Genomic DNA, 19,918 nt, shown 5'->3' on the forward strand with positions numbered 1-19,918 from the left:
GTAATTTGTGTAATTTCATTTTATTGAAGACAGTGCTAAAACTTTGTCAATGTGTATGATTAAAACAAAATTTTAATTTCTTAGCACTTACCATCACGCTACATGGCATTTAATTGCTAACTACGACATAATTAATTCTGTACTTGGAAGGCTTGTTTTAATCTGAATAATGGAAAATTGTACCAGCTTTTTAGTGTGGAACATTGCTGTTGGCCAGGCGAACAGAAGCGCTTTGTGGAAGCGCTGGCACGGTCCTGTCGAATAAACTTGGTTAGACGGACCCCAGCTATTGTGCACAAACCCATCTACAGGGAAACCTCTAATGTGGTATGCTACTGTGATAACTCAATAATACTTGATGATTACACAGCCCAGCGAGGGGGAAATGACCTGTAAATTATACTGTACTGATCAGAAGTAACATCTTGATAAATATCCTGAAAGAATGTCAGTTTTCATTTGGAAATAATCCCATCTCTCACCTTACTGGACGGTGTTTGAACACATGCAGTAAAAAAAGGTTTGAGTCCAGTGTTGTTGGAAAACTCTTATTAGTGTTATGCTTGGGGGAAGCCCATCAGTAGCTACAAAACTTCATCTTGCCCACTGCAAAGTGGACATGTGTTAAAGGCGCCCTTCACTTTCTACATCAAACAGTGCACTTGAGTTAGATTTTAACCTGATACAAACTGAAACTGCTTATAAACTTAAGCTGAAAGAAGTCAGAGAAGTTCTGGTTTCCTGGTTCCTCCTTAGGTTCAAACTTCCTGTCCCTGCTCCCACCTGTCCCCCACCTCCCTTCTGCCAGGACAGACAGACATATGAGAAACCCATAGATTGAGGATAAAAGTCACCTGCATTTCCTTGATAGTTTTGTCCTGAATCAGTTCCCTGAGCCCATTTGCTGTGCAGTGAAGGATGATCACTTCTGCCTGTAAAAGCGGGGAACAAGTAGAAAATGAACAGAAAGTACAAGAGGATGGAAATGGTTTGTGTATTTTTATATACGTATATCTATATATACATGTATGTGAGGGAGATAAGTTTATTCAGGTTTAAACTGCTCATGGATCTCGAGGATAAGTTCTAATGAGAGCATTCATGGTCTCTTCATAGGCAATATTAAATGCTCATAAGAAGGAAAGCGTGAAGGGAGAGGAGGAATCATGATAGCCATATTCTCACAGGAGGGCACAGAGCTGTAAATTAGAAAGTATATTGTGCAGATCCCAAGGGAGAAGAGCCAGTAATAAAGAATCAGTGCAATTGGTCTAACGCAGTGAGTGTCATATATTAAACTGAACTCGCTGTGACAGTAATTTCTGGCTCTCTGCTATCACTTGGCACTGTGACTTGTGAAAGCTGGATCTCTTTACAGTGTTCTGTCTTACCATCTAATCAGTCATCAAAAGAGGCAAGAAAAGATTTGCTAAAAATTATTACATAATTAGGGAAGGGTAATAGAATGCTAAAAGAGGCCTTCTGTTTTCACTTATCTCTGATCAAATATCTGCCTGGCTGTGAAGATTCTTGTGTAGTCCATCTGCAAAAATATCTTCAACAACTGGTTGTTGTAAAGAAAAACATGTGGATGAGGTTTCTAAATGGTATCTGAAGACATTTGCTTTGTTTGTGTATTTTTTTTCAATTCCAGCAAGTTTTCATCAGTATGCTATAGATAATGAAAATAGGAATGGTGGAATTCTTGTCTGAGTAATGTAATGGCCATAGATTTTTATCATTTTTCATTTTTAAATCTACAAGAGGAGAGAGATATCTGCTCTTTGCCATTCCCAAGCAATTTCAGTGGAAGAGAGCCAAGGTATGCTGGTGGTGGGTTTTAATTTTAGCGATTGTGACGGGGAAGGATTTTAATATTGCTGAAATATCTTTTCAGAAGCATACCTTGAAATTCAGTTACTTAACAAAGGATTTTATGTCTTGATTTTCTTCATCTCCTTCTGTAGTGGTATTTTTCTTTCTATTCAAATTATCGGAGATGAGGAATTTTCAGATTAAATGTCACACTTGGGGAGATGTCAGAGTTGTTTCTTGTCCTTTCGACAACGTCCACATAAATTCAATGTGAGGGCTAGCTGGGGCAAATTGCACTGAAATCAATGTTTACAATACAATACAAGTTTTTTGTAAGCCGCCTCGGGTTTTGTTTGTAGCAGACATTCTTGATGTGTACAGTAATGTTTTGTTCTCTGGGAACATTTGTTCTTTTGTTGTTTACCTAAGCACCGATTTGGATTTATTAGAAAGGATTTTCCTACTTTCTGTAAAGCTGTCTCACAAGACATTATTGTAAGGAGAGACAACAGCAGGGGTAGTCTGAAGGAAGCTTAATACCCTGGGTTTGGTGTTTTAGAAAACAGATCTTCAATAATATCTGCACAAATTGGACAAGCCTTGCTTTCAACCCTGAATGTATTATATATAATGTGATCTGTAGAACAGGTTTACAGAGTTAAAAGGGTCTTCGCCAAGGCTGGTTTTTGCTTAATGTGACTGATTTCTCCCAAGTCATTCCTCAGTTAATCACAAAGGAAAGTGAGGTCTCGAGAGGCTTGCTCAAGGCAGGTAACGTACACCATTGAGTAAAATGCAAACTGGCCTCATGGAGCTAAAATTAGCCTTCTTGAACACTTCTCTTGGTGCCTCAAGTAGTCAGAAATTTTGCTTACTGTCAGGAGTAGCACAAAAGAGAAGCATGCCGAAATGTAAGATGAGGAAAATATGATAGGACTGTAAAAGTGCATTTCTGCTTGCATCTTAATTGATCCAGAGCTGTATACTTGGTTTCAAATGCCAAAACGTGCTATATTCTGCTTGATTTGCTCTTGTGAGGAAGCAGAAGGACCGGCTCTGGGCTCATTCTTACAGACAACTGTGCACTGAGAGGGCTCTTAAGAGCCTGGTAGTGTTAATGGTACTGGAAGAACCTTGGCTTGCCTGCTTTGTGTGAGGTGTGGCATGCTGCAGAATAGAACGTGTCAAATTTTGAAAGGGTGTTTTGAATAAGGCAATGCATTTTTATTGGAAAATCCAATAATCCATAAGATTCTTATGAAGCCATTTTAAATCTTGCAAAAACTGTCTCTCCCCTCTGTCTCAGAAAATAGATAGGCAGATTCGACAACATCTTTCCCAAGAAGAATGAAACATGAAGTGTGATGTAGCACTCTGCACAGAAAGCCTCAATTCAAACAGTTGAGATTTACCAAAGCTTTAAGTTAGTTTTTCGTGAGCCATCTGAGCTTCTTCAGTAACTACTTGGTGCTTTTAGCTCTATTTAGTGGCATCAGTGAGATGTTGGCTACAATAAACAGGATTTCTTTTTCACTTAGTCCCTGAACAGCGAGGAACACTGAGCTCACTCTCAGAAGTGAAGGGTTCTCTTCTATAGGAGTCTCTCACTGGCTTTCTTCTGCCCTTTGTGGCTCATTCATGATACAGCTCTGAAAAGCTTGTGGCTTTCTCTTGGTGATAGCAACGTAGCGCGTGTTGCCCAAAGAGCATTGATTTCAGAAAAAGGTCACTGCCCTTGTGAATCTGCTGGCTTTTTTTGCCTTCATTTACAGTTTCAGATTTTCTCCATACACAGAGGGCTGTTCCTCTGCTGTCAGCAAACATCTGTGAAACCCGCAGGCCAAATACGTGCTTCATTTTCACTGAAGAGAATGGAGGAGGAGTGACAGAGACATAACAATGTATTACTTCTGTCTGGCCTTTTCTTGGCAGAGGTTTTAAACTCTTCACTGAACTCTATGCTATCATTATGATGTCATATGATGGATTTCTTGGGTTGCTTTTTACAGTTTGCTGCTTTTAAAAAAAAAAAAAAAAGCCAATGCCAGTTCTCAGGACAGCAGGCAGCAGCTCCAATCAGAAAGCTGCTCTTTTCTTACCCTGCAAGTTCCTATGCCTTTTGACTGTTGAAAAAAATCAATCTCCACTCCAGCCAGAAACCATTTTCTCTGTTGCACAACCCCAACTCAGTTCCTGAGTATGTTTGATGCTGGTTTAGATGTGGCAGGGAATGCGTGTGTGTATGCACATGAAGAAAGCATTTCATCATATTACTTAAAATAATGCAGGCATTGAACCAGAGCTGTAGCCACAACACTAATTCAGGTAATTTGTGAAGTTGAGGTGCTTGACCTAGCAACTTTTTTTTACCCCACTTCATGTTTGTAGGGGGAGGAGGAATAGGAATTAATCCATGAACAGTATTCCATTTTAGAGTAGAAGTTAATAGATATTTTTTCATGAAAGACCTATATTCAAGACAGGGATCCACTGCTTGTTGTTAAAGAGCTGAGTGTTACAGTATCAAAAACTGAATTGATGGCTGTAACTTCAGCACTCCCTGGAAGCTGCTCTCCTTGTCAGTGCCCCTCTCCATAAAGTCTGCGGGCTGCATGCAGCATTCCTATGTTCTGTGTAACTGGCCAGAAGCAGCTTGTGATCTTAAAAGCTTTGAAGGGAACATTTGCTGCATGACATTACTGTGAGTGTAGCTAACGTGCAGCACAACGGATCAGGGATTTTATTATTTACGGTGTGTTACGTAAGTGCTGCCCTTCTGAGTACTTTCTAAATCCTCTTAGTTCTTAAGTGTCAGCTTTGATTTATTTTTTTTTTTTTTTTCTTTTTTAATAAAATCAGTCCTTTCATTTATCTGGCTAAGTTTGATAAACAAAAGATGTTTAATACTTCCTTTCATATAGACAGATTCTTGTATTTAAGGGTTTATCTTTGTACACTTAAGCTTATTAGGCTCCTGGGTAACTATTTTTAAGAAGCTGACTTTGCAACAGCAGTGTGTGGTACAGAGGCAGCCTTTGGAATTTACTGTGCCTTGCCAGTGCATACTGTCAATAGCTAAGCTCTAAAAGGATTGCTTGAATCAGAATAATACAGGTTAACCAACTGGTATGGATAGCTGAATTGTATTCTGATAAACAAATAGGTAATAACAGAGGCTTTTGTGTTTGGTTTATATGCGTGTGGGCATAGATCATGTACCTTTTTGTACAGTCAATGAATATACAGATGATATAATATATTTGAGAGCTTGGCTTATGTAATTATTATACTAGAGCAGAAAAGGACACTCACCCTCTCCTGGGGTCACGTAGGAAACTCTGGTGAAGTGGATCTCCTGGAGAGATCCTTTCCTACTGGCAGTCAGCTCTTAAATGGCTCTAGGAGAGGTGCAGCCAGGCTCCACCCCTTCCAGCAGCACAGGTGAGTTGCCTTCACCTGTGTTCCCAGGGCTGACTCATTGCTTGCCTCAGGTGATCAATCAGGGGTTCAGGCCATGATTCAGTAGTTCCCATACACTTTTAAAACCTGAGATGAGGGAAAATGAAAAGAAGGAAAATAGGGGTAAAATTCTGGGTAGATGTACTTTTCATATATATTCTTTTAAAACTCTGGAACTGTGAGTTTGTACTGTGCTTTGATTTTGCTCTGTTGTCATTTATTTTTAATAACGCGGTAGATGTATGTATTCACAACATCTGAGAACACTTCTAAGGAATGAGAAGTGTGAGTTAAAACTGCTGACGTGGCAGAAAAGTGGTGGGGAGCTTCTGGAAGGATTTAATTCTTTGTATTTCAACATCTGTGAGATTTGGGCTGTTGGGTAGAGGTTTGTTTTTTTGTTTTTTTTTTTTCTGGGAAAGCAAGACAGGTAGGAAATGGGCTCAAAATGTTTGTGAACAAGTAAGAAGCACACTGCTTGTAAAAAGTAAAGATCTGAATGGTTTTGCGGCAGTACGATGCGTGGGAAGCTTTGGGTAGGTGCTAGGTATCGTGCTGCTGCAAGGGACAGACGGATGTTTTGTGTGTGCAGTATGTTCCCTTTGACCGTATTTTCCCCTGTAGGTGACGGTGGAAGAAGTGATGGCCACTACTGCGTATCTGGATCTCTTTCTGCGTAGTGTTTCAGAGCCAGCCCTCCTTAAGATTTTCCTCCGTTTTATTCTGCTGCACCGGCATGAGAACGTGCACATCCTAGATACACTTACTAGCCGAATCAACACGCCATTCCGGGTAAGATAAGCAGGAAACAAGTTCAGTTTTTCACGTGGGTTTAGGTAAACTAATTAAACAGGAAAGGGAAGTTCCTGTTTATCTAGTTAGTTTTCTCCCCCATCCTAATGTGTACCTTTTGATTTTTAATACTTTGTTTGCGTTCTGGTGTCTAGCTGTAGCCGTGCTAAGAAGTTGATAAATGTGTGAAGTGGTTTTACATGTACAGGAAATGGGGTAAAGGTAGATGAGGGTCTTTGGAGGTCTAAATTCTGTCTGAGAAGTAAAAGTAAACTTGGAAGCATTTATATTCTGGGTAATGGTGAATTAGTGCTGCCAAGACAATGCATCCCTAGGACTTCAGAACGTAACCAAGGCTAGTAACACTTTCTATCTTTGCAGTTCTGCCAAGCAATAGGTATTTGCAAATGATCTTTGTAGGAGACAGTGGGAGCTCCACAAGGATGTCTTCAAATTGCTTAAGTTGAGAACTGCAGTATTGCCAGTGGAGTTCTCAGGAACCAAGTGTGCATTGCTCTAGCATGTTTGCTTAACTGTTATACTGCCAGCTTTCTTGTTTCATTAAAGCAAGGCACTTTCTTGCTCAAGTGATCAGATTGCTCCTTCCTTTTGTTTCTTCACTCCTCTGTGCAGTAAGGTTTATCTCAAATTTGCAGTGAGCCCCTTCTCAGTATAGGCGTAATGTACCACAGTGACTGGGAGTTAGCTGAGGTAACAGTTTGATCTTCTGGCACAGCAAGTGAATACTTGTTGCACTGGATGACCCTTTGGAGCTTTGTTTGGCTGGCAGCCTTGGCTGAATCCTGCATGATGCACGGCTTCATGGATAAAATACAGTATAATGTTTTGGGGCATGAGAAGCCAGAACACCAGCATGTGCATTGAATTTGTGCGTTAGAGACATTGTCTGAAATTTGTTTTGAAATGTGGGTGTGATGCAAATATGGATATATGCTGCTGTTACTGCATCCCTAAGATGGATTAAATCTGAAAACTGAAACAGCTTCTGTCGACAAAAATGCAAATGCTGTTGTCTCTGATAATCATTAATTACTGTTCCATAGGCAAACAAGATTGGAATTGTAAAGAATCCTTCTACTGAGTAACTCAGGATCCCAGCCAAAACGGTTCTCTGATACTAAATGAGTTTGCCGCAGTATAGCTTGGCCAAGTGCAGAAGCCAGAACTGCAGCCTTCTGTTTGGTTTTTGTAGCACAGAAACTGTATATGTTATCTCTTGAAAATGCTTCTTAATAATTCACCCAGGATTAAGCTTACATACAGACAGGTGGCCAAAAAGCACTTGTGAAGTCCTGCACTTTTTATCTCCTGGTAGTACATGGAATCGTTTCTTCTTATGAGGCAAAAAAATTGACTAGCTTTTCTTCTTTGGAAGATTCTTGATTTCTCATTTCTCTTTGCAACCATATTGCAAATGGTTTCCTATAAGCTGCAATTTTTTAAATGCTGGAAAATTTAAGGAATTAGCAGGTTTTCAACATTCACACTATGAAGAACAGTTAGACTTGGTTCTCAGTTTCACAGAGGAAATAAGAATTCCCATTTTACCCCCACGAAAGTACAGCTTTTGTATAAGGATCTCACTTCTTCGTCAAGCTTGCTCTGCTGCTCTTCAACTTCTACCTCTATATTTCCATTAAGAACTGGAGTTCAGCTTTTTTCTTTCTTTCTTTACTGCTCTTTTACTTTCTCTTGCTATTTTTGTAGGCATGAGATCTTGGACTAGCAAGGACTTTCCTGTTGATTTCTGTTACGAGCTTTGGACAATGCTGGAAGGGCAATGGATTTGAGCTCTGCTTTGCTTCACAGCAGGCCAGCTCATAAGCTTTCTCTGGCCATCTTCTTTCAGTGCCTGGCTGTGCTTTATTACCTACATGCGTGTTCACATCCCAGCTTGCTTTTTGAGTGCGGGGCTTATTCGCTCTCTTGTTTTTCTCAGGGTGTTAGTTTAATGACCAAACTAGAAAAGGTGATCAAAGAAACTTTTGCTTTTCAGAGGCTATCAAGTAGGGCTTATTTAAAATTTAGCATTTAATTGTTCAACAGAGATGGAAACCAAGTAAGGGAAAATATACATATGCTAATATATAGTCTAAAAGAAGTCTGTGCATTCCTCTGATCGTGCTCAGTGTGGACAGCTGATCATCCTGTAGGGGAGCTGAGTCACTGGGCTGAAAAAGAGAATGGAAATAGCGAAACAAAGTGCCTTTTAAGTTGACTTTCTTGTGAAATCATGGGCTGGAGAGGAGCAGCAATGTGCTGTTGCAGTTAGTACAGAGAATTTTAACAGCAGGAGGAAGAAGAGTGACTGCAGAGGAAAGGAGGAAATTCCACAGTTGGAAAGAGAAGCCATGCCTGGGAATGATGTGAGATTTAATCCTGAATGAATTACAAAGGACATTCGCTGACTGAAAAGAGGCAGAGAAATATCTATAGCTTTTTCTTTATCTTTATCTGGTTCCTTTTTAGCTACTGAAAAGTGCAGTTTACTTCATGTACTAATTATTTGAGTTTACATTACTAGTATAATGAGAGGCAAGAATAAAACACCAACTTGAAACTCTAGGAAGTCAATTTATGCTAAAAAATTCTCACAAGAGTCAGCCTAGCCCTGAATCTAAGCCAGCTGCAAGATGCTATTTCCAGGAAAGAGCAGCACGGGAGTAAATGCCCAAGGAAAAACGCATTAAAAGGCAGTGAAATAATGATTCTGTGGTTTGTGAAAATCGATGAGAGCTTAGAGATCATTCTTCTACTGTATTGGACACATTTCTACAAGCAAGCTTATAGAAATACACTGTATGATAGTTTTGAAAGATTTGTATCTTAAGTAGAGACCAGAAAACCCGTGAATCCAAGTTTTTAGTCTGTTGTAAGACTAGTGTGGAAGTGGGGTGCCTGTCACAGAATGTATGTGATTTTTGCCTCTGCTGCGTGTGACTGCTGAAGTACTTGCTGATAAATATATTAGTCAGACCTTTCCCAAAGAAGACACACATGCCATTCCAGTGAGCAGTACTGTTTTTCTTTCTTTTCTTCTGGTCTCACAGAGAGGATCTTCATGCCACAGCTCCCAGCTGTCCAGGTGGCCTCTAATGTGGGGATGGAGAGTGATCCATATGGAGTAGATTCTGATAAAAATGACTTGTGTAGTCCTGATCTACTTCAGTAAATTCAGCAATAGGTATAAAGGCACTGAGGTATAGGAGCATTCAGCTTCTTGATGTGCACAGCACTCGTCATTCTTAATATGTTAAGCAGGACCTTTTAAGTAGTTTTGAATTTTTTTTTTCTTTTCAGAAAAACCTCTTGATTCAAATTCTGTGTTAGCAGTAAAACCTGATACTTACCTTAGAAGTTACAGGGTTCCCTTCATGCTGAGTTAAAATAGTAAGTTTAGAAAAAAAAAAGTAATTGAAAAGACTGGAAAATTATTGCTGTCACGTTCTAGATAAGTTAATGCAAATACCTTGTAGAGAATACTTTAAGTAATTTTTTTTTTTTTTTTTGAATGAAAATTTGGAATCATACATGACTAAAATGTCAAATGGTATGTGTGTAGCTGTTGGCAACAAAATCCTGTAGGGGTGCTGGCAAATTGAAGTAGCATGCTAACGGTTTCTTGAAGTGGTACGTTCTGGTGGAGTCATTCTGTTAGACAGAATGCAAGAAAGATTGGAAAGGTACTATTTCCAGATTGAAATCTGATGACATTTATCATTTTTCAGCTCTGTGTGGTCTCCTTAGCATTGTTCAGAACGCTCATTGGCTTGCACTGTGAAGATGTGATGTTGCAGCTAGTTTTAAGGTAAAGCCCAAACTCCTTTTTCAACTTTGTCCTAATTCTGGGACACAGAGACTCAGACGATAGGCACAGAGCTAGATGGACGTTCTCCAAGAGAGCAGAAATTCAAGGAGCTAGAGAGATAAGAATATTTATGATTCTGGCAAAAGCATGCTAGGCCTGTAGGAGCGTGATTTATGTTCTGTGATCTTCAGGAATAAGAGATTCTTCTTGTGATTTATTTCTATAAACATGAGAGAAGAAAAGCTGAGAATGTATTTATCACCCTCAAACTGCTTATTTCCTGCTTTTAAACATATAATTTTTCTCTCCAGCATGTTTTCTTTAGTTGATTATATATGCACTGCATTACAAGGAACTTATGTAGATGCTTCCAGCCTTCACCTCTGTTTTTCCTCTTTCCCAAAGAATACTTCAGCTTCCTGAACTGTTGTTCATGGATCGCTATATAATGTACTGAATGCATTGATTATTTTTGCATTTATCTGATTGTCCCATAGGCTGCTGCTGAACACACAATTGTAATTCTGGTGGGTGGATTAGATTAGAGTTGACAATTTCTGTGGAAGTACTGGTGTAGCTTAATCAGGCTTCTAACACAGTGGAAGGCATCAGTGTTTCAGTCCCTCCACTGATAGGCATTAAGGTGAAATTCCCTGAGTGCCTGGGAGTGGTGTTAGGACATCTGTGAACTCAAGTTATGTTGGGACTCCCCTACTAACCAGTGGTACAGTTGTATTCAGTCTGTTGTTTATTTAGGGAATCCTTTAAAATTTGGTTTCCTTTTAAAATGGGAAAGCATCAGCCCAGTTAACACTGTAAGGATCTTAATAGAGTGCTCTTAAAATATTAAACAAAAGTGCTCTAAAAATATTAAACATGACAATGTGCTTCCTCTGTCCCTTGTTTTCCCTGTAGCTTTTTTCCTCTTGCCCAAGATCTCTTGATTTAGAGCAGAGAAACACCTTGATGACCTTTCCTGCTGGCTGCTTGCCTGGCACATGTAAACTGACTCTGTCTCTATTTCCTTGGAAAACAAATAAATTAAAGATTCTGAGACAGAACTCATTCATACTGGGACCAAACCACACCGCTAGCCTTTGACTTCTGCCCACCCTATGCTTCCTTCATCCCTTCCTACAGCAGGCTTGCTCTGACCTGTGAAGGGCTGCTCATTCCCCCATTCTGATGCAACTGATCTCCCATCTCTGCTTGTCCTGACAGTTCCTCATTGAACTGTAGCTTCACAATGCAAGGAGTTGGGGTTTCATGCTCTTGAGAGATTTAGAATATAGATCACTGTCAAGGTTACTGTTATTCTACTTTGAAGAAGGAAGGAAGGTGTGAAGGGACTTTTGTATGTTTTTGTTTTCTCTCACATGGAAGGATGTAGTAATGCTAGGCTGCTGTTTCAGGTATCTGATCCCATGTAACCACATGATGTTGAGCCAGCGAAGGGCTGTGAAAGAGAGAGATTGTTACTCCGTATCTGCTGCAAAACTGCTTGCCCTGACACCGGTCTGCTGCTCCACTGGGATCACCTTGGCTCTAGAAAGCCAAGAAAAAGATTATATTCTCTGGACAAAAGCAGCTCAAACTAAAGGTAATTGGTGCTCAAGGGAAGACCAGATCATGAACTGAATTGAGTTTGGTAGTAGCTCAGGCGGAACAAAAATGGTGGGCAACAACAAACTGGGCAGTTAGGCTGCACTGGAAAGCTTATTTAATTCCTTCCGTGGGTCCAGGTGTATTGAAACCTTATTCAACTTGGGTAGCTGTTAAAATATTCATTCACAGAAATAATGTACAGGTACTTGACAATGGCACTTGCAGGTTCAGAGCGCTCGCTGTTGTTTTACAGATTGGGAGTGAACTGATTTCTCAGAAAATGGGTTACAGTGCTCACTTGGCAGTAGGAACAACTCCAGTGCATTCATATCTCTAAATTGAGTTCTTCCTGCCTTATTGGATGACTGGGGATAAAGATTCCACCTGCCATGTTAGTAACTGCCTTGCTAGAGAACTTGGGGGCTTTTTTATTGTGTTGTGGTATCAGTAATCTTCTTTACTTTCAGGTTCTGTTAGAGGCATTTCTGAATCCGCCTGCATCGTGGAATTTGGAAGAGCTGTGGATATCAGCTACCTGCAGTACCTGGGAGAAGCTCAAGAAGCCATCCTCCAGTGTCTGAAAGATTGTAAGGTCTGGTCTGCTTTATACGATGGAGTAAATCCTGATCCCGAGACCTTTATCCAAGCGCTTGCTGAGGAGAACAGTACAGATGTGGAACACCCCATGTTTCGTCTCCAGCAAAGGACACCCAGCTTGTGTAGCTCCTCTCAAACAGCACCAGCGGGCGAGAAGATGCAGTTGGAGCTGGAATGGGATGATAGCTACGACACAGGGATTTCTCCTGGCTCTGATGTGAGCTCGCTCCAGCAGTATGATGATCTGGGAAATACAGAGACGCAGATGCCCGCAGTGCCACCGAAACATATTCAGGAGATGAAAAAAAATGCTATCATGCTTGTCAAAGGTTCTTACATAGAGGATTCAGACTTTCAGGATGATGTTATGGTTTACAGATTGTGTGCCCAGAAGGATATACAGGATGATGACAACTCCAAGGAGAAAACTTCAAATGCGTCCAGAGAACATCAGGTCCAAAGCCAGACTGTTGTCAATGGGCCTCTCTCTAACAGCCAGCTGGAAGTGGGCGTGGATGAGCAGAGTGAAAAAAAATCAAGCTTGACTCGAAGTGTAACGAAAGAACAAATAAACCAGAAAATGGTGGAGACTGATCCACAGCCAGACTTAGAGTTGAAGCTTCAGGAGGCAGATAATTGCTTAAGCTCACAAATGCTGAGCACAGATGGTGAGGATTTCATTGCACAGTATGACAAAATTATTAAGGAACTGGATCCAAACAATGCAAGTGTGGAGGAGCAAAAGGTAGACACTCCTGACCCCGTGTCTCCTGCAGAAGAGGAGGAGGACTTTGAAAATTTCTCAGCAGATACCCCTTCTGCAGAGAGCGCATCATCTCCCTTTGGACCAAAGGAGGATGCATCTCCCAAGCGCGCTGTGAGGAGTCAGAGTGCTCCATTCACAGGTGGAATGTCCTACTAGTTACATACCTAGCAAATACAGGAAGGCATGGCGATCACAGGTAGCCAAGTGTAATTGCAGTGCACAGCACCAGCATAGAGCTGGGAGCAGCCCTGACACTAAAGAATGTATGCCCAAATAGCTGAGGCTGGCCCAAGGGGAATCAAAGAGATTCAGCTTGGAAGTAGAGCAGAGCCAGTGTCAGTGTAGTGACAACAAATGGTGGTTGTTCTGTTCTTTTCTGGCTACTTTAAAAAACAAAAACAAAAACAAAAAAAACCACAAACAAATCTTGGGATTATGTTTCTTGTGTGTCCCAGCACTAGCGTCCTAGGATAAACTTCTTCAATTGAAAGTGGAGTGTAGTAACGGTTCTAATATATAGAGCCCAGGTAAATATTTGTCTTTCCGGTGGCTGGCACCTCTCATGCTGTAGCTGTGATGTCACGTTGCCTTTTTCACCCCTTCTGCTAATTCACATTTTAGCACGAGGTGGCAGCACTGGTGCCACATCTGCCCGCGCCTCTCTGTGGGAACTGTCCTGGCGCCTTGGTCCTCAAACGCCCCAGCAGCCTTCGCAGTGGGTAGAGACTTTTCTGTCTTGTGCCAGACAGCAAGTTAAGTTTGTTCTCTAGAGACTGCCCAAGCAGGAATGAAATTGCTACGGGAGGGTAGAGTGTGCTTTTGATCAGTGTTTGTGCAGCTCCTTGCGTTGCAGGCTCCTGATCTTTAATTAGGTCTCCTGGATACCACAGTAATGCAAATAATAATAAAAAAAATAACAATAGCTTGTCTAGGTTTTCTCATCCAAAAGAAGACCTCTGTAATCTGGCTTCTTGTTCATTTGGAAGGAGGGGGGAAAGCATTCATTTGTATACATTGAAATGCAGACTTTTCCTGGTCAGCTGTGGCCAGCCTGCCTGGCACTGTCTCTTAATTGAAAGCCTCAGCCTGTTTATCCAGTCCGTTTACTGTTTTTACTGCAGTGGTCATTTCCTCGTACCACAGACTAATCACGTTCAAACCTTTCCATTTCCCATTATCTGCTGTCAAATGTAACTCAAAAAATGTCATCCCTGTCTCCATCCAGTCCCTTCTTGCTTTAAAGAAAACAGCTAACCAGTGCCCAACCAATGCAAAAACCTGCTTTCTGCTTCCAGTCCACAACATTTTTTACTCTTCGGGTATTCACCTTGCTGTAGTGATTGCGTTGTAGCTCTTAGTGATTGCAGGTAAGGAGTTGCTCATAAAAATGCCTCAGAAATGGGAAATTGCATTGCCTTTCAAATATAATGCTGTTCTACTTAATTTGAAATGCTATATTATGTATGTGATAAAGGGGGGGCTTCTTGCTACAGAATCAGATAACCAGAGGGTACCACACTCAGTGACTCGGCAGTACAGAGATACTCTCCTTGGGCTCACAGATCTGTGAAGAAAATGTCCCATTGGTGTCTGTGTCCAATTTGAGGGCATTATCACAGTCATCCATGTTTTCCCCTGAGTAAGAATGAATGTGATGTTCAGAAACAGTGCTTGACTTCATGGCTACAAGGAGATCAAGTCAGGAAAGGAATACTTTTTTGTCTTCTCGCTAGTTAATACTGTTTCTTCCCAGACTTGCAAACTCTGCTCACTTCCTCTGTTTTTTATTCTAATGATTTATTGAAAACTAAGAATTTTGTATTGGGAAGTTCAAGAGAAGTGGCATACCTTTGTTCGAGTTGTCTAACTTCAGCTTTATCTACTCAGATTTGGAATTTGACTTGCATGAGAGAAACCGCGATCTACCTCTGCTGCTACTGCAACCCCTGCTGTCCCAAGGGAGCTCCCTTTGCATTGTGGTCCTCAGGGTTCTTTGCAATTGTCCCCATGGACACAGGAGGAGGAAGCAGTAGGTTCTCTAAGGGTAGGAGAAACTGTCTCAGCCAAGGGGCTTTGAGGCTGCTCCACTGTGTGCCTGGGCAGGAGGGTTTATGGACTTGCATTGTCAGTGCTTCTGTATTTTAGTGGTTGCCCTGCAACATGAAGGCACAAACTAAAACTATTGTTTATTGCTGACATTTACATGACAAAGAGTACATTTACAAATAATTTTGCTTATAAGTCTGTTTTCATGTTTTTCTTGCTTTGTGTGACTGCACTATTGAAAATGTGTTTCCTTGTGATGTGGCTATCACAGCTTTTGATTTTTTTTTTTGTTTAGAGTAGTGTTTTTGTGGTTGCTTTACAACACCTCATTATTTTGGTGAGACAAGAAGTCGAAGCTATAAGGGTACTTCACCAGTCCTTCTGTGGAAATAAGGCACAGTGCCAGTGGACAGGTTCTGGTGGAGTGTGAGGAGGGCCACAAAAATGATCCAAGGGATGGAGCACCTCTCCTACAAGGACTGGCTGGGAGAGCTGGGGCTGTTCAGCCTGGAGAGAGAAGAGACTGGGGAGACCTGAGAGCAGCCTTTCAGTATCTGAAGGGGAACTACGTGAAAGAAGGGGATGGACTATTAGCAGGGTCTGTGGTGACAGAACAAGGGCAAATGGTTTCAAGCTCATAGAGGGTTCATTTAGGTTAGATATAAAGAAAAGTCTTGTACAGTAAGGATGGTGAGGCACTGGAACAGGTTGCCTAGTGATGTGGTGGACGCCCCATCCGTGGAGACTTTCAAGTCCAGGCTGGATCAGGCTTTGGGCAACCTGATCTGGCTGTGGTGTCCCTGTGCATTGCAGGGGAGTTGGACTAGATGACTTTTAAAGGTCCTAGCTAACTCTAAGGATGCTATAATTCTTCAGTGGTACTATTCTGATTAACTTCAAGAGGAATGAAATAATAGACCATAACACATGAGGCTAAATCCTTATTGGCACACGTAAAGTAGAATAATTATCTACATTGAATATGCCATTAACGTAACTAGCTTGCTAGTCAAATTGCTTCTACTTATGAAAGCTTTTAACATCCCTGTTAAGTCTATTTTGTCTGTTCAGATAAGTTTTGTTTTTCCTCCTTGCTGGCTTTAATTAGCATGTAGGAGGTTTGATTTGGTTGGTTATGATGATCAAAATTTCTTTCACATGCTTATTTCCTGGATCTCACAGTTTTTCTTCTGTGAAAACAGAAGCATTGGTTCCTTCTCTCTTCTTTGCAGGACCATTTATCAGCGTGGTGTTGTCCAAGCTGGAGAACATGCTGGAGAACTCCTTGCATGTGAATTTGCTGCTTATTGGGATTATTACTCAGCTAGCAAGTTACCCCCAGCCTCTTCTTCGCTCCTTTCTGCTCAACACCAACATGGTGTTTCAGCCCAGCGTACGGTCACTTTATCAGGTATTTGCCCACAAGCCTTAGTTCTGCCTACCGGAACGGTATTTTTGGTGTCTCATTAATTCTTCAGCTCTTTCCAGTTTCACCTGTTGCTTTCCCTCCCATCTGAGAGCCTCGCATCTTGTTTCAGTGTTTTAATTATATTTGTGCAAAGAGCTGAAAATTCTGTATGACCATAACTTTTATCGTTAAGTCTTCTTTAATGCAGCTGGAGAGCCTGAGTGTTCAGTCAGTGGCAGCACTGGGAGCAAGGGAGGAAGAAGTAATTGTTACTGTTGTTTTGGCAGGTGCTGGCATCTGTGAAAAATAAAATTGAACATTTCGCTTCTATGGAAAAAGACTTCCCAGATCTTCTCCTGGAGGCCCAACAGTACTTAGTTTTTCGTGTGGACATGTCTGATGCCGCTGAAGAACTGCTAACCAAAGGTAAATGTTAACTGCACTCAGAGGAGTGCTGGGTGGAATGAATCACCAGTTACCTTTCTCATTTGCTACAGCATGATTAAAAGTAGGTGTGGTGCATTATACATATCATTAACCAGATGTAGCCTTCTGGCTTTAAACTGATGATCCTCAGTAGGCCGCAGTATATGGATCTATCTGGATATGCTTTGCTCTTTAGAAGCTTTTATTGTCTTTGCTACAGAGAATGTCTGTTCAAAGGAGTAACAAAATCAGCTCTTGCTTGGCTTACTGTTGCTTTGGTTGTAAACGAACTTGCTTTCTAGGCATGAGGTGAGGCAGCATATTGCGTGATTTTCTTTTATTTTTAGCCTGACCTTCAGCTAGTCGTTAGTTCTGGTGTTTTTGTTGTTGGTGGTCGTTCTGTGGGGTTGGGGTTTTTTTTTTTTTTTGGTATGTTAGAGAGGACAGAAATCCAGAATGAGTTGGTTTCTGCAATGACTGAATAAGGCCTCCTGTGATCGTTTGGGCTTTTACTGACGGAGGTGGGTATGAGCCAGAGAACTTCAAATGTGCTTTCTGGAATGAAAGCATGAAACAGAAACATAAATGGGTGTTATAAGTCAGGACATTTCAAAAACAATGGGGAGTTAAGCAGGTATCACCTCAGCTTTCCTGGGGACTTGTGTTATGTCGTCTGGTTCTCAAAGACAGTGTGCTACACCTGGTGAAGAATCTTACATTCTCACTGAGAAATTTCCCAAAGCAGCAGGGTGATGGGGGTATCGCTGGCACCCTGCCCTGGGGATGTATCAATTCTCAGCTTGTCGCTAAGCAAGCAGCATTGGGTGCAGGTTTCCCTTAAAAACAATTTCCCATGTGATAGGAACGCACAGAATTTGCTGAGAGCTGTGACCACAGGGATTGAGGGCTCAGAATCAGGGTTCAAGAGAGGCTGCATTCAGAGGTGTGTTCTCATGCATCATTTGGAATTGTTAACAATCATCCTGCTTCGCCTTTACCACTGCGAAGTTAGTGGTATTTTTCTTGGATTTCCTGAGGTGTAGAAAGCAGGGCTTTTTATGCATCTTCTTAATTGTGTTTTTATTTTGCAGGGCTCTGAATAGTAATTTACCTAGCTTCTAGTCAGCATGGTGTGCATCTCTGAGGTTTGCAGCGCATCTAGTCAGCAAAAATTACCATCTCACTAAGAATTAGTCTGTGAAAGATGCGTGCTGTAAGTGAGCTGTGTATTGCAAACATCTGCAGGGCGTTAGGCTCCACATCCTGGTACCGCATGTGAGGAAGCCTTACAGTTACATGATACTGTAGCTGGCGTATGCGACAAGATCAGGAGGCAACATTTGGTGTCCTTTTCCAGGTGCTGGCAGTACAAACTTCTTTAGAATGCATTCCGAATGGAAATTCATCTAGCTGAATAAACTTGCAAGCCTTACACTTCAAAGTTTTTAGTGCCTAGTAGTTGTACCTCAGTTAAATAAAACAGTAATTTTTGGAATTTATTTGTGCTTCTTATTGTATGTCAGTTTTCTTTTGTGGGCTTTAGAAATTGCCAGACTGACTCATGCGGATCATTAATTAGGATCTCAAAACAAGGCTGCTTAGTCAGACTGTCGGTACATTTTCTTCAGTCTTGTGGCAACCGCTGTAAAGAAGGTATCTCTTGACAAATAGATGGAGAGGATATAAATGTCTGGGGAACTGCACATTTGGTTCCCAGCAAGTCTGGTGATGCAAACAGTCCAGCTGTACTTCTTAGGGCAAGCTGGCTCACTAATCCTTTAGCACGTTGCAGGTCATTGCATTGATTCCTACAGAATTCCTACAGAATTCACATCTGAAAAAGAGAAGCCAGATGCAGTGGGGAACAAAAATGTAAAAATGAAGTACTCCAGAGCACATTTGCCTTCCCTTGGTATTGACAGTCTTCAAAAGCATTCAAACAGAAAATGCCAATCAGTTATTTTCTGCTTGCAGCACTGTGTGTTTTGCTCACATGGCAGTTTGGGTTAGGGTTAGATATGAACAACTGTTGTGATCCCATATGCAATGCTGCCCGTCTTTCAGTGCTCTGGTAACTATCTCAGAGCACTCACTTTTGCAATTGCACCCTGACTGCAGAAGGAAGCAGACAATCTTGATTGAAGAAAAACCAAATCTCTGGTCCCTTGACCATCTTTCTCTGTTTTTTTTTTTTGTTTGTGTGTGTGTGTGTGTGTGTGTGTGTGTGTGTGTGTGTTTAAATAAAACAAAATCACAGTGGTTTTGGTTGAACTGCACCAATTTTGGTGCTTTATGAAGGGAACAGTTTAAAAACATGCAAGCTTTGGCAGCTTACTAGCATTCTGAATGTGTTGGCTAAACTATTTAAAATACTTACATTGTTTAGGAAACGTTCTGAGATTGTAAGAGAATCTCTCAAAGTAAATCTTCAAAGGAAGCTCAGAACTTCCTCTTTTGATTGTAATTCATAATTTAGGTTGTTTTCCCTCCTGTATTCAGAATTTTCCACAGAACTGATGTTCCCGTACTGTGTCTCCGGTAGATAAAAACTTGCAGAATAACAGCATGAATGATTGATAAGTCTGGAGCTGGAAAGGTTTTTTGGAACTCGAGAAAAGTACAGTTCTGTTAGATGATTAAGATTAAAATTTCTCTTGAGGAGTTGAAAGTCCACTATGCTGGAGGAGAACTCCAGGCAAGAAACCAGAGTGCAGAGCTGGTGAGCAGAGGGATCCTCTGCCACGTGGAGAGAGGCACCCAGCTGGGGGTACCCCATCCGCTTCTTGCAGAGCTTTCAAAAAAAGCTTCACATAACCACGGACTGAGTGGGTCTCACACCAACTGAGTGGCTTTAAGGGAAACCTCTGAAGGCGGTGATGTGGTATTTGGCTTATCTGCAGAGTGAGACTTAATATGATAGGGTTTTTTTTGGTCTGGTTTTATTTTTGTGGGTGTGCGTGTGCACTTCAATGATATGCAGCTCATGAGAACACCCACTTGTAAGTCAGACAGGATGCTATCTGGCTGCGATTCCAGGCCTTGTGACATGTGGAGCAGTGAGTACTGCAATTTATTTTTTTCTTCCTATTTCTTTCCACCAGTTTTAGTTTTTGTCACCATTTTAGTTTCATTGAACAGCATTTAATTAAAGCGCATTCTACTTCAGGTTGAATCA

General features: G+C 41.2%; 2 protein-coding genes across 16 annotated transcripts in view; one reads left to right on the forward strand and one right to left on the reverse strand.

Moving 5' to 3' along the window:
- FHIP1A (FHF complex subunit HOOK interacting protein 1A) overlaps positions 1-19,918 on the forward strand; it is an 85,786-nt gene that overhangs the window by 62,241 nt on the left and 3,627 nt on the right. For 13 of the 14 annotated variants that reach the window (XM_048943043.1, XM_048943035.1, XM_048943042.1 and 10 more), the window contains 6 exons: positions 5,899-6,066; positions 9,816-9,895; positions 11,308-11,495; positions 11,968-13,002; positions 16,142-16,320; positions 16,605-16,743. In XM_048943043.1, coding sequence (XP_048799000.1) covers positions 5,899-6,066; positions 9,816-9,895; positions 11,308-11,495; positions 11,968-13,002; positions 16,142-16,320; positions 16,605-16,743 — 1,789 coding nt within the window. Of the gene's footprint in view, positions 1-5,898; positions 6,067-9,815; positions 9,896-11,307; positions 11,496-11,967; positions 13,003-14,750; positions 14,893-16,141; positions 16,321-16,604; positions 16,744-19,918 lie in introns of those variants that run through there. The other variant, XM_048943048.1, reaches the window with a different exon arrangement.
- Positions 1-19,918, reverse strand: part of GATB (glutamyl-tRNA amidotransferase subunit B) — an 83,993-nt gene that overhangs the window by 11,993 nt on the left and 52,082 nt on the right. The window contains exon 14 of one of the 2 annotated variants that reach the window (XR_007376717.1): positions 855-932. The gene's annotated coding sequence lies outside the window, so the exon portion shown is untranslated. Of the gene's footprint in view, positions 1-854; positions 933-4,636; positions 5,362-19,918 lie in introns of those variants that run through there. The other variant, XR_007376718.1, reaches the window with a different exon arrangement.

The sequence above is a fragment of the Lagopus muta genome, chromosome 4, assembly GCF_023343835.1.
Source record: "Lagopus muta isolate bLagMut1 chromosome 4, bLagMut1 primary, whole genome shotgun sequence".
Taxonomy (NCBI): domain Eukaryota; kingdom Metazoa; phylum Chordata; class Aves; order Galliformes; family Phasianidae; genus Lagopus; species Lagopus muta.